Source organism: Mastigoproctus giganteus, chromosome 12, assembly GCF_048544385.1.
Source record: "Mastigoproctus giganteus isolate SK-2022 chromosome 12, ASM4854438v1, whole genome shotgun sequence".
Classification (NCBI taxonomy): domain Eukaryota; kingdom Metazoa; phylum Arthropoda; class Arachnida; order Uropygi; family Thelyphonidae; genus Mastigoproctus; species Mastigoproctus giganteus.
In genome coordinates, this window is record NC_143586.1 from 20,424,124 (window position 1) to 20,438,069 (window position 13,946).

At 38.6% G+C, this 13,946-nt stretch overlaps 1 protein-coding gene across 1 annotated transcript in view; it reads right to left on the minus strand.

Moving 5' to 3' along the window:
* The window catches only part of LOC150076763 (uncharacterized), a 408,267-nt gene that overhangs the window by 90,804 nt on the left and 303,517 nt on the right, over positions 1-13,946 (minus strand). The window contains exon 25 of the mRNA XM_090386915.1: positions 2,788-2,900. Coding sequence (XP_090243041.1) covers positions 2,788-2,900 — 113 coding nt within the window. The remainder of the gene's footprint in view (positions 1-2,787; positions 2,901-13,946) is intronic.

Consider the following 13,946-nt stretch of genomic DNA (forward strand, 5'->3'; position numbering starts at 1 on the left):
CGGGATACACTTAAACAAAGGTGGTGCAAAAGTTTTTGCCAGTATTATTAAGGATACTTAAAAGTTCAGGGAAACTGCTAGTTAGGGGGGGATGTGGATAATACTGACATGCATTTATCTGATAATATTGGTCAAAGTAACTCTTGCACACACCTCAAGAGTTCTTATCTGTTACTCCCAACTGGACATATTAACTAGATTTCTGGGGGCAGAAATGTTTCAAGTGAGTGCCAGGGAAGAGAGCCTAAAAAACTTCAAGGGTTGTGTTAGGGTTGTTAAATATAAAAGAACAGTAAGTTTTAATTGTTTATACAGGGTGTTTCAGTTAAACGTTTCAGAACTTCTAAGAGGGGTAGGGTACATCCTGACAACTCGAAATCATATAGCAATGTGGGGTCGGAAATGCTTTCCTGAAGCGGTGTTGTACACAGAAGCACCATAAAGAAAAGAGACCGTAAGTGAGAAATCGTTTTAATAATACATGAAAAGAAGCAAAAGGTACATGGATTAAAGTAAGTGTTCGAAGTTTCTTCCACGGGCTACAATGCACGCCTCACATCTCCGACGCATGGACATCCGAACATTCTGGAATACTCCAGGCGAATTTCTTCGGCAGCTACTGCGATTCCTGCTGAAGTGTTGTTTTCCGATGAGGCATCCTTCACAAGGGAAGGAATTTTCAACACGCATAACGACCATATCTGGGCGGTCGAGAACCCACATGCAATACGATGTCGTGCAGCACAGATTCCATTTTCGGTCAATGTGTCGTCTAACCGGACCTATCTACTTGATCTTTCTGCAGCAAGTATTGCCACAACTTTTGAGAGATGAACAGATTTCTGCATCGACGCAACAGACAATGTGGTTCCAACACGATGGAGCCCCTGTCCATTATAGCGGAGATGTTCGTAACTACCTGGATGTCACATTTGGTCAACAGTGGATCGGACGTGGTGGTCCCGTGCGTTGGCCTGCTTGGTCATCCGACCTATCATGTCTTGATTTTTATTTCTGGGGTCATATGAAATCGCTAGTTTATGACACCCCTGTTCACAATGCTGAAGAGCTGGTTGCAAGAATCGCAGTAGCTGCCGAAGAAATTCGAAATTCGCCTGGAGTATTCCAGAATGTTCGGATGTCCATGCGTCGGAGATGTGAGGCATGCATTGTAGCCCGTGGAAGAAACTTCGAACACTTACTTTAATCCATGTACCTTTTGCTTCTTTTCATGTATTATTAAAACGATTTCTCACTTACGGTCTCTTTTCTTTATGGTGCTTCTGTGTACAACACCGCTTCATGAAAGCATTTCCGACCCCACATTGCTATATGATTTCGAGTTGTCAGGATGTACCCTACCCCTCTTAGAAGTTCTGAAACGTTTAACTGAAACACCCTGTATAGTAATGTTAGAAGTGTCATCAATAAAATAAGCGAATTCAAACTGCTGGTTAAAACAAGTAACACAGACATAATAGGGCTTACAGAGACGTGGTGCCACCTGGAAATTGGGGATGATGAGTTTCAGTACGGCTTGTATAATGTATTTAGTAAGGATAGGGTACATAGAAGGGGTGGTGGGGTAATGCTTCTTATCAGAAGCAGCCTGAGTGTGACGATAGCTTTCCCGGATTCAGATGTTTCACATGCTAGTATAGAATCTGTATGGTGTGATATAGTTGGAAACAAAGGTATAATGCAAGTAGGAGTAATCTACAGACCAGGTGATTGTGAAGATTATGACGAAAGCCTCTACTGCAAATGGAATGGGCAAGTAAGCGTCAATGTCTTATTATGGGTGATTTCAATTTGCCTCTAATTGATTGGAGTAAATGGGAAGGAAACTCAACATGGGGAACAAAATTTTTAAATCAACTAGATGACTGTTATTTGTATTAACATATCAAGGAAAGTACTAGAGAAAAGAATATCCTAGATCTCATCATCATCCATGAATCAGATGACATAACAGGGCTGACAGTAGAGGAACCAGTAGCAGGAAGTGATCACGGAGTTCTACAGTGGATGATGATGAGAGAGGTAGCAGTAGTAAAAGGCAAAGGATTGGGTTTTAATTTCAGAAAAGGAAATTATGATGCCTTAAGGTACTACATGGCCTCTATTAACTGTGTAGATATTGCACAGAGAATGAATACAACTGAACTGTAGTATGCTTTTAAAACATTAATCACAGATGCCTTGAATGCATATTTACCATTAAAAAAATACTCCACATGGAGAGTTCCAAGTTGGATGAATAGTGAAGTTGCCATATTACTTGAGCAGAAAAAGGTGGCATGGAAAGGTTACAGAGCAATAAAAAGTAACAGAGCCACAGAAAAGGTTTTATACAGGCAAAGGCAGTTTATGAGAAATCACTAGCAAAGAGGGGGGGATAAGGAATTCTTCACATATATAAATGCCAAGAAGGGGGGGGAGAGAGAGAGAGAGAGAGAGGGGGGGGACTGGTTTCTTTATTGACATGTCAAGAAGCTAGAATGACAACAGATTAATAAGTAAGTTGAACATTTGATCCAAGCCAATACAAAGTAATCACTATAAGAGAAGCTTGTCTATATTTGATAACATTTCAAAAATTGTTAAAAGTGCAAGATACTACAATCACAAATTATATTTAATATGAAATTTTCAGAGCTAAGTGGAAAACTCTATTAGTTTATCAATGAAAGCAAATTTTATTGGGAATTAGTAAACTTCCCTCAAGTTAAATAACTCTTAAGTTTTTCTGTATAAGTTTTCCATTTTAAATGATAATTTGGTTACCTATAAGCCTGCTGTGGTTGTAGGATTATTCTTTCAACCTCTTCTCTAAATGCATTTAATTCTTCAGCTTCTAATTTTGCTTCAAAAGCAGCTAAAGCTTGTTCTGGCCTGATCTGTAGAACAAAGGGAAAAAACAAACAAAGGAAGAAAAAACTGCATCTTATTCAGCTATCAGTTTTATTCTTTAAGCAAGAACTTATACTCATAGACATTATCAATATCTGATTAAATTATATTCTTCTTTATTAAGCACAGGGCTTGGAATGGAATTTGGATAAATGAAATTCAAAAATAAAAATACAGTATATAGTTATTTGGCTACCATGACTTTTTTTACATCACAATTATCTCATTTATCTTAATGATATAATTCTCATTCAGTAATTACTAGTGAACCCTGTACTTGTTCATAACCATACAGAGAAGATGGGGATAGGGTTTTGTGATATTCTGGAAGGTAAACATGCTTTGATTTGTATCTCTAAAGCATTAAATATATGCTAAATTTAAGTCAGGTCTGGAGCTGGCCACTCCATTTGAAAAATATCCTCACTTTGAAGGTATTTGTTGACTGGCTGAGTTCTATGCTGGAAGTGCATTATCTGAACAGCCATACACAGGGCTCAAGAATTCTACAACTTTGAGCAGCCAAGAAGCTTTTCTTAAAAATTTTGAGATTATAATGATCCTCCCCATCACAATAGCAGTCCTTCTCCCTGACAGGAATGTGAACTGTTCCATTAATTCAAAATACTTATATACCATATACTACAAGGGGAACACTGATACACCATGTTTGTTTTAATAATTAATTTGATAATAACTAAATGATCAAAATATGCAAAAAATATTTATATATTTCAACACCCTTTATTATTATTATTATTATTATTATTACTAGCCATATAGTGCAAGGAAGCCTGAGGCTTATGCTGCACCAGCTAAAAAAAAATAATTTCCAAGTTACCCAGAGAGAGAGAGAGAGAGAGAGAGAGAGAGAGAAGTAGAAGGGAATCACCAAGAAGAGAAGAATGATGGTATCCAGCTCAGGACCCTGGGTGTGCCAAGCCCATACTCACCAGATGTGAGCCCCTGGGGGTTACAGAACTTATACAATGCTTATACAATGGGATTATGACCTCCTTATCTCTACAGGATAGTAGTTATCATTGACCGGACGCATAGGTTTTGGGACCGCAAGTGGCTCGAGAGCTTGCAGATTAGTTCCATTGAGAACAATATTAATAGAAACAGGGGTATGTGTATCCATCCCCTCTTCGAGGCAGTGATCCTTAGAGGGGATGAACGATTCCACCTGACGCGCTCCCGAGCTGAAGTGGCTCGGGACCGGTTCCGACACGCATGAGAACAGTGCACGTGCCATCAAATCACGTGACATGTGCCATGAACCTGCGGGTATTTAAAGTTGCACTGTACAGTAAAAAAGCGTGCCGTTGAGAAAGAAGGCTGAGCCTTTGAAAGCTTCATATATTTTATCACTTTTAACCTGGTATATTTTATTGTATTTTATGATATTTTAATTGTTCGTTTTATATCCACTGTAAATAGTAATTTATTGTAAGCTTAATTATAAAGTTATCAAAATTTTGGCTTTCGTTTTATTTTGTCATTTCAACATACAGTTGGTGAAAAATACTTAAAATTAATTATTCTACAGGATAGTGTTCAGTAAATCATCGACAGGACACCATGGGCTCTCTGGCTGCCTGTTTACACTGTTCAGTAAACTTCATATCTGCCAGTATTGTAATTCCTAGATCCATTTCCTCCTCCACTGTTTTTAATTCAACTCCACTGTTTTTAATTCAAACAATTTTAATTTATTTGTGGGATGCTATTCCCCACTGCACTGTGCATTGGAAAAAAAATAAATAAATAAAAATAAATATGAAAACACAACAAAACAAATGGCCCTCCTCAGTCCCCATGGCTTTCACTCTCCCTCTTATGGCAGCGAGAGGATCAAAGTAGAAGCAGAGGGTGCAAAGAATCTCTGGCTATAACCAGGCTGCCATGAAAAACTGACCTTGGCCTGTTACAATGTAAGATAGCTTATAGGTGAAGATAAGATATTAGAGCTGGAAAAGGAATTAGAAAATGTGAACTGGTATATCATCAACTTGGCTGAAACAAGAAGAAGAAATGAATCACTTACAAGTTTATCAAGTGGACAATGAAAACAGTAAAAAGAGTGAAGATGGAGTTGACTTTCTAATCCATCTTGGAATGCAAAAGTACATCACCAAGGTGTCAAGACTACTACTCAGGATTTCTAAGAGGTACAAACTAAAGGTTACAATGATATAGGCACCAACATCAAGCCATGAAGATGGAGAGGTTGAAGAACTGTAAACCGAAATTGAGAGACTTCTAGATGAATAGAAAACTACTACACCATCATTATTGGGGACTTCAATGCTAAGGTTGGAATGAAACAAAACAGTACAGAAACAGAAACTATAGGAAATTGGAATTGGTGAAAGAAATGAAAGATGTGAAAGATTTGCGGAATTTACAGAATCTCGAGGAATGTCAGAGATGAACTGAAGATGAAAAATGAAGAGCAAGATAAGCACTGACAGGGACAAAATTCAGTATGCTGAGTTATACAATGTATTAGAAAGAGACTCAGAGAAGACATAAGAAGATTTAACACAAGAAAAGTAGAACAAGCATTAAGGTAAAACAAAGGACCTAAATTGGCAGTCATGAGCAGTAATACAGAAAGACAAATGTTACTTAATCTGAAGAATAGTGATGGTGTACTTATAAACAACAGAGAAGGCATAATTCAAATAGCAGAAGACTACTATAAAGTATTATATAAGGAGCAAGAGAATGATGCCAGCAGTGGGGAAGATGGATCACAAATTAGCAACACATATGACATACCCAATGCCCTTCCTGATGATGTAGAACATGGATTGAAGAAAATGAAGAATTAAAAAGCTCCAGGTGAAGATGGAGTTACTGTAGAGTTGTTAAAATTGGGAGGAAGAGACATGACACAGAAACTGGCAAGACTTTTCACAAAATACATTAGGAAAGGTGTGACACCTATGGAGTGGAATAATGCAATCATAATTTTGTTGCATAAGAAAGGAGATAAATCAGAAATTGGAAATTATAGACCAATTAGCTTGTTGTCCCACATCTACAAGTTGTTCACAAGGGTCATTACTAACAAATTAGAAAGAATACTTGATGAGAATCAACTGAAAGAGCAAGCTGCCTTTAGGAGAGGATTTTCATCTATGGATCACCTTCATGTAATTTCACAGCTAACGGAGAAAGCAAATGAATATAAAACACCATTATGCCTGGCATTTGTGGATTATGAAAAGGCATTTGACTCCATACAGCATAAGGCAATGTTTTGGGCACTGGAAGGACAAGGCATATTTATTTATTTTTATTTTTTATTATTTATTTTTTATTTTTTTTTGGGCTGATGCTGCATAAGCTTGCTTTCTTGCATCAAATGCCTCTACTAATGCTAATGCATAGACATCCCATACATTATGATTTTGAAGAAAATATATGAGAATGCTACCCCCATTATTAGACTAGACAAAGTCACTAGCAAATTTAAAATTGAAAAAGGAGTTTAAAAAGGAGACACAATATTTCTGAAGTTGTTTAGTGCTACCCTTGAAGAAGCTTTTAGAAGATTGGTCTGGTCGCAGAAAGGAGTCAATGTGAATGGAGAGTACCTAAACAATTTACAGATGACATTGTGATCATAAGCCATGATCACGAAGAATTAGAGAAAAATTTTAAATCAGTTATGTGTAGTTAGTAAGGATTTCAGACTGATGAATACGGTAAAAACAAAAGCAATAATGAAGTATATTATTGCTTTTGTTATAAAAAACAAAAAGACAAGATAAGAATGTCCTTTACTTGAGTTTATTAAACTCAAGTAAAGGACATTCTTATCAAAACTAAAGAATTCAAATGGACTTTAGCAGGACACATAGCTTGAAGCCTTGATGACAGATGGATTAAGAAAATAACAGAATGATACCCAAGAGGAGCTAAAAGAAAAGTTGGAAGACAACAACGGAGATAGACAGATGAAATTGAAGAGTTCATGGGCAGTAAATGGAAGGCTATTGCACAAAACAGAAGGAACTGAAAAGTTTCTGGAGAGGAACCTTCACCCTGCAGTGAACTGAAATGGCTGAGATGATGATGATTCCCCAAGTGTAAGACCTTGCATTTAGCATCATTAAAACATAGCTGCCACACTCTGACCATCTTTGAAGTCAATTCAAGTTATCCTGAAGGAGTGCTGCTTGGTACTGATCATTAATGACTCTGCAAATCTTTATGTCATCTGCAAATTTTGACATCAACACCTTCTATCCCTTCTTCAATGTCATTTATGAAAATGAGAAACAACAGTGGTCCAAGAACCCATCCTTGAGAGAACCCACTCCTGATGTTATACCAAATTGTAGAATATCCATTAATCACAACTCTCTGCTTCTGCACTGCAGCCACCCAGAAATCAAGCTTAGAATCTTACCAGTAAATCCAGCCTGTTCAAGCCTATACAGTAACCTCTCATGATGGACCAAGTCAGATGCTTAGCTAAAATCCAAATAAACTATGTTGAAATTATTCCCTCAATCCAGCTAATGGGTAGCTGTGTCAAAATATCCTACTAAGTTAAAGCATGATTTACCCTTAACAAAGCCATATCTATCTAAATGTCTCTGGATTGCACTCTTAATCATTGCCTCTAAGATCTTTCCTACCATTGAAGTCAGACTAACCTGGTCTGTAGTTACCAAGTTCACTGTTAAGACAGCTTTTATGTATTGGGATATATTGCCACTCCTCAAATCCAAAGGAATCTCCCCTGATTCCAAAGATGCCCTCATAATTAACCTCAATGATTTAATACACTCTCTCGCACTCTCTTTCAAAACTAGAGGGTATTTGCCATCAACTCTGGGAACCTTCTTGCCTTTATGCTCAAAAGTTTTTCTAATAAACAATCATCTGTAATTATGACTCAGCCTCACTTGCACAGCCACTTCTCAGTATGATGGATCTTTTGTCAGTAAAGACAGATGCAAAGTACCTGTTCAATTCATCCACAACATCAGCTGGGTTGTCTAAGACTTTCCCACACCCAATGCAGAAGGGTCCAATCCTTGTATTCACATATATGAAAAATTCCTTGACTCTATTCTTTTCTCTCTTAGCCAATACTTTCTCATATGCAGCCTTGGCCTCCCTGACCTGATTTTCGGTACTATTACAGATCAACTTGTACTTGTTATAGGCTTCAGTACTTTTCATTGCTCTTTAACTGTGCCATGCTACCAGCCAGCATTTGACCAGCCAGCTCCACAGTCATTCATTTTGGCATTTTCCTCCTGCAATATTTTCTTAAAGGTATGTATGCATTCATGGCTTCTGCGATTTTTGCTTTAAAAGTGTTCCATAATTCAAATGTGTTCGTCATCCTTTGGTAATCCGTCCAGTTCACAGATGCCATATAGCAACTTAAACTATCAAAGTCCCCTCTTCTGAGTTAAAACCCATGCTTTTACCTTTAACTACTGCAAGAGCTTTCTTCATCTTCCAACTGAAAATTGTATAATCACTTCCTGACAATGGTTCCTGTACTTCAAGCCCTGTGAAGTTGTCTGATTCGTTAGTAATGATGAGGTCAAGAATATTCTCACCTCTAGTACTTTCTCTAACATACGGGTACAAATAATAATCTAGTTTATTTAAAAAAATTTCCCAATGTGAGTTTCCCACAAATTCTAATCAATCTGGGGAAGAAAAGTCAACCATAATAAGATATTCACACTTGCTTGCCCATTCCATCTGCATGTAGAAATTAATCATAATCTTCGGGTCTATAGATTACTCTCACTCATTATTCCTTTGCTTCCAACTACTCAACACCACAATTTTTATTTTTTTTTGTTATTTGGTTTTTTTTTTTTTTTTTTTTTTAGGAGCATTAGCAACTAAGGCCATATTGCTCCGGGATATGCGGTGGTCATTCCCTGACCTTTCTGCATCCTCCGTATTTAGTGGTGAAGGGCTCGAACCCCGGTCTAATCAAGAAGCGTGTGCTACGCACTGCTGCTGCTCCTTCCCACCTGGCTACGGAGGCGCCCCTCAACACCACAAAGATTCTATGCTGGCAGATGTAATTTCAGACTCAGTAAAAGCTCTTATCACACTCAGACTGCTTTTGATAAGAAGCATGATCTCACCACCCCTTCTATCTTCCCTATCTTTCCTAAATACATTATACATACCGTAGCGGAACCCATCACCTCCAATTTCCAAATGGCACCATGTTTCTGTTAGTCCTATTATATGGGCATTAGTTGTCCTAACCAGGAGTTCAAATTCAGCCATTTTACTAACAACGTTCCTGACATTACTATAGACACATTTAAGACTAAGTATTCTTCTACAGTTTACTACCTTGAATCACCCCTGGATCAGGTTTGTATCCTAAGCTTTATCTTTCCAAGAATATGAAGCATTGCTACCCTTAGAACATCTTATTAACATCAGCTATGGTGGTAACAAACAAGAATTCATGAGGCGAGTGCAAGCAGTACTGTAACCCATATCATCATATAAATGCAGATCTAAATTACCCCCCCCCCACAACTAACAGCTTCCCTGAAGCCTTAAGGTATCCTCCATTATACTGGCAAAAATTATCGCACAATATTTGTTCAAATAAATAGTATCTCTACAAAATAGATTGCTTTTACCTACAAATGCAGGCCACGCTGATAAAAATTTTCCCCCTAGAGCATGCAAATTCTCTCAAGTCTGGAGTTAATCCACAAGGCTTTTAGCATATAATCTCTCCTATTGTGTGTGGGCAGAACTGCAGACATACACATTCTGACCCAACTCATGGCATTTTTTCAGCATAGTCCTATATTTAACCAACAAATGGTCAGGTTGTGTATATTTAATATCATTAGTCATCACATAAATAATAATTCTCTCTTTACCTCCCTTATAATCTGACAATCTTTTAAAATCATCAATTGTTGCACCTGGTAAACAAACTCTGGTTCTGGACCACCTATCTTTATTACAAAAAATTCTTGACAATAGAGTCGCCCAATAAAACGAGATCATCTTTGACCAGAGAAGTCTGCATTTGACTATTCTTTTTCTGGGACCAGAATTGGGGAAACATCACTTGGCAGGTCATGAGATACTTGAGTCCCTGGTGAGCTCTCACTTATGTTTATTTTTAGGGCAAGCAATCATTTCTTCAGTGAATCAGATTCTTCTCATAACACACCAAGTTCTAATTTGACATTGGTACACTCCTTATATCAGTAGCAAAGAAAAGGATTGTCATGTGAGCTAGGACTGTCTACTAGACCAGCCTTATAAAACAGGTTATACAAATGATGAAGTCATGACTCACACCGGAAATGCCCGAAGGCATTTCCCTCTCAGTCCAAAGGGCCTTCAATTTTGTACTGTAAGTGGATCTTGTAGCAACTTTTATTTAAGTAAAATCTGAACTTTACAAAACTTACGAAATTGAAATTTACAATAAGGTTTAGGCCCAAACGGATGTCAGATGAACTAATGAAACTCATGGCAGAGAAGAAAATGCATGAGATGCACATAAATTGTCAGGTAAGACTTTTACTTATATAAACTCTAAAAGGAAGGGGATGAATCAGATTGGTACACTTCATATCAATGGTTTGACTGTAGATGATCATTCTCAGATAGCTGCCAAACTAAATGAGTATTTTGCATCTACATTCACACATCTGGAGTTATTCAAGGAGGAGAGGGCCAGATGTTTATCAAATTTTAACAGAGAGATAAATGATTTTGTAACAACTGAGAGCGAAGTGGAGGAGAAATTGTTGAAGTTAAATATAAGAAAGGCACCTGGTGTAGATGGGATCTATCAAGTTATATTAAAGGAGGTGGCAAAGGAAGTAAGATATCCAAAATCATAATTATGAGAGCATTCTTGGACTCGGGGGGTGGGGGGTGGAGGAGTCCCCATGGACTGGAGATGTGCAAATATATCACCAATTCACAAAGGGGGATCAAAGGGGTGACACGAGTTATCACAGACCTGTTAGTTTGACTTCTGTTCCAGGGAAAATAATGGAGTCACTGGTTAAAGATGCATTGTAGGATCATCTAGAAAAGACAGCAGTAATAATTCAGACACAGCATGGGTTTGTTAAGGGGAAATCTTGTCTGAACAATTTGATTGGATACTATGATGTGGTCACAAAGGAACTGGATGCAAAAAATAATTTTGATATCATATACTTGGATTTCAGGAAAGCTTTTGATACTGTTGCACATGGAAGACTACTGTACAAATGGAGAAGTATGATATTAAGGACAAGTTGCTACAATGGATAAAAGGATGGTTGAGTGGGAGAAGACAGAGTGGTAATCAATGGGTACTGCTCTATGTGGACTAATGTTATTAGCGGTGTCCCTCAGGGTTCGGTGTTGAGCCCATTGTTGTTTTGTATATTTATCAATGATATTGATGAAGGTATATCAAGCTTAATGTCAAAGTTTGCAGATGATACAAAGGTTGGCAGGGTTGTTAAGGACACTAATGACAGTATGCTGCTGTAATAGAATCTAGAAAAGTTGGGTAGATGGACTGAGAAGTGACAAATGAAGTTTAACACTGACAAATGCAAAGTATTATATATGGGTAGCAGTAACCCCAGAGAAATGTACCAATTGGGTGGTGTTACACTCGAGGAAGTGGAGAATGAAAGAGATCTGGGGGTAATTTTGCAGTCAGATATGAAGTTTTCTGAGCAGTGCAGACAGGCTGCCAGAGTAGGTCCTGCGATCTTGTCAGTGATATACAGGAAATTTGTGAGCAAAGTTAAGGAGGTGATTATCCCCTTGTATAAGGCAATGATTAGGCCACACCTTGAGTACTGCATACAGGTCAGGAAACCTCATTTTAGGAAGGATATAGAGTTGCTAGAACGAGTACAGAAAAAGGCAACAAAACTGATGAAGGGAACAAAGGGGTGGTCTTATGATGAAATGCTTAAGTTCGGCAAATTACAGCTTATGGAGACTAGGCACTTGCAAAGGAATCTAATTGAGGTGTATAAGGCTTTAAAATGGATGTTATGTTATGTTATGTTATTTGGTTTTTAGGAGCATTAGCAACTAAGGCCATATTGCTCCGGGATATGTGGTGGTCATTCCCTGACCTTTCCTCCGTATTTGGTGGTGACGGGCTCGAACCCCGGTCTAATCAAGAAGCGTGTGCTACGCACTGCTGCTCCTTCCCACCTGGCTACGGAGGCGCCTCTTTAAAATGGATTGAGCAGGCTCAATGCTGATGGGATTCTTCCTCTTGCTCAGATTACGATCCTGAGAGGGCATAGATTCAAACTGAGGAAAGATTAGCATTAGCATTAGTAGAGGCATATGATGCAAGAAAGCAAGCTTATTCAGCATCAGCCAAAAAAAAAAACAAAAAAAAAAAAACAAAAAAACACACCACTCCCATTTCACCCCTCCGTTAGCTCGAAATACCTGTCCAGTTGAGCCTTAAATTTGTTTAGGCTATCAACTTCAACAACAAGTGATGGAAGTCGGTTCCACCAACCAACGACCTGCTGGCCAAAGGCAAATTTCTGCACTTCTATCCGACATCCGTCCTTCCTCAATTTGAATTTATGCCCTCTGAGCTGATTATTCTGAGCAAGATGAAGAATCCCATTGGCATTGAGCATGCTCAAACCATTCAAAGCCTTATACACCTCTATCAGATCACCTCGCCGGTGCCTCGTCTCCAGACTCTGTAATTTGCAAAACTTAAGCCTTTCTTCGTAAGAGCAACCCTTTGTTCCATTTACTAATCTTGTTGCCCTTCTCTGTACCCGTTCCAGCAGCTCTACATCCTTCTTGAAATGAGGCCTCCAGACCTGTATACAGTACTCAAGATGTGCCCTAACCATTGCCTTATACAAGGGAATAATCACCTCCTTATCCCTGCTAGAAAAATTCCTGTATATCATTGACAAGACACCATGAGCTACTCTTGCAGCTCGTCTGCACTGCTCAGAGAACTTCATATCTGCCTGCACAATTACCCCCAGGTCCTTTTCATTCTCACCCACCGTCAGTGTAGTACCGCAGAGTTGATACGTTGCTCTGGGGTTACTGTTTCCCATATGTAGTACTTTACATTTGTCAATGTTAAACTTCATTTGCCACCTCTCAGCCCATCTGTTCAACCTTTCCAGATCCTGTTGCAGCAGCATAGCGTCAGTGGTGTCCTTAACAACCCTGCCAACCTTTGCAGGGTTGTTAAGGACACCACTTTGCAGCTTATCAACTGCAAACTTGGACATTAAACTTGATATCCCATCATCAATATCATTCATAAACACCGAAAACAACAACGGACCCAACACTGAACCCTGAGGGACTCCACTAATAACATTAGTCCACGATGAGCAGTGTCCATTGATTACCACTCTCTGTCTTCTGCCACTCAACCATCCCCTTATCCATAGCAGCAATTTGCCTCCAATGCAACACTGCTCCAATTTGTGCAGCAGTCTTCCATGTGCAACAGTATCAAAAGCCTTTCTAAGATCCAAATATATAATATCAAAGTTATTCCCTGCATCCAGTTCTTTTGTGACTACATCATAGTATTCAATCAAATTGGTCAGGCAAGACCTGCCCTTAACAAAAACCATGCTGTGTCTGAGCTATAACTGAATTCTTGTCTAGATGATCCTGCAGTGCTTCTTTAACCAGTGCCTCCATTAATTTACATGGAATAGAAGTTAAACTAACAGGTCTATAATTACTTGTGTCAGCCTTTGATTCTTCTTTGTGAATTGGGGTTACATTTGCACATCTCCTGTCTATGGGTACCTCCCCTGAGTCCAAAGAGGCTCTCATAATGATGGCTAGGGGTTTGCTTACTTCCTTTGCTGCCTCCTTTAATATAACTGGATAGATCCCATCCACCCCAGGTGCCTTTTTTATGTTTATCCTCAACAATCTCTCCTCCAATTTCCTCTCAGTTATTACAAAATCATCCAGCTCACTGCCAATGTTTACTTTACCTACATCATTCTCCTTCC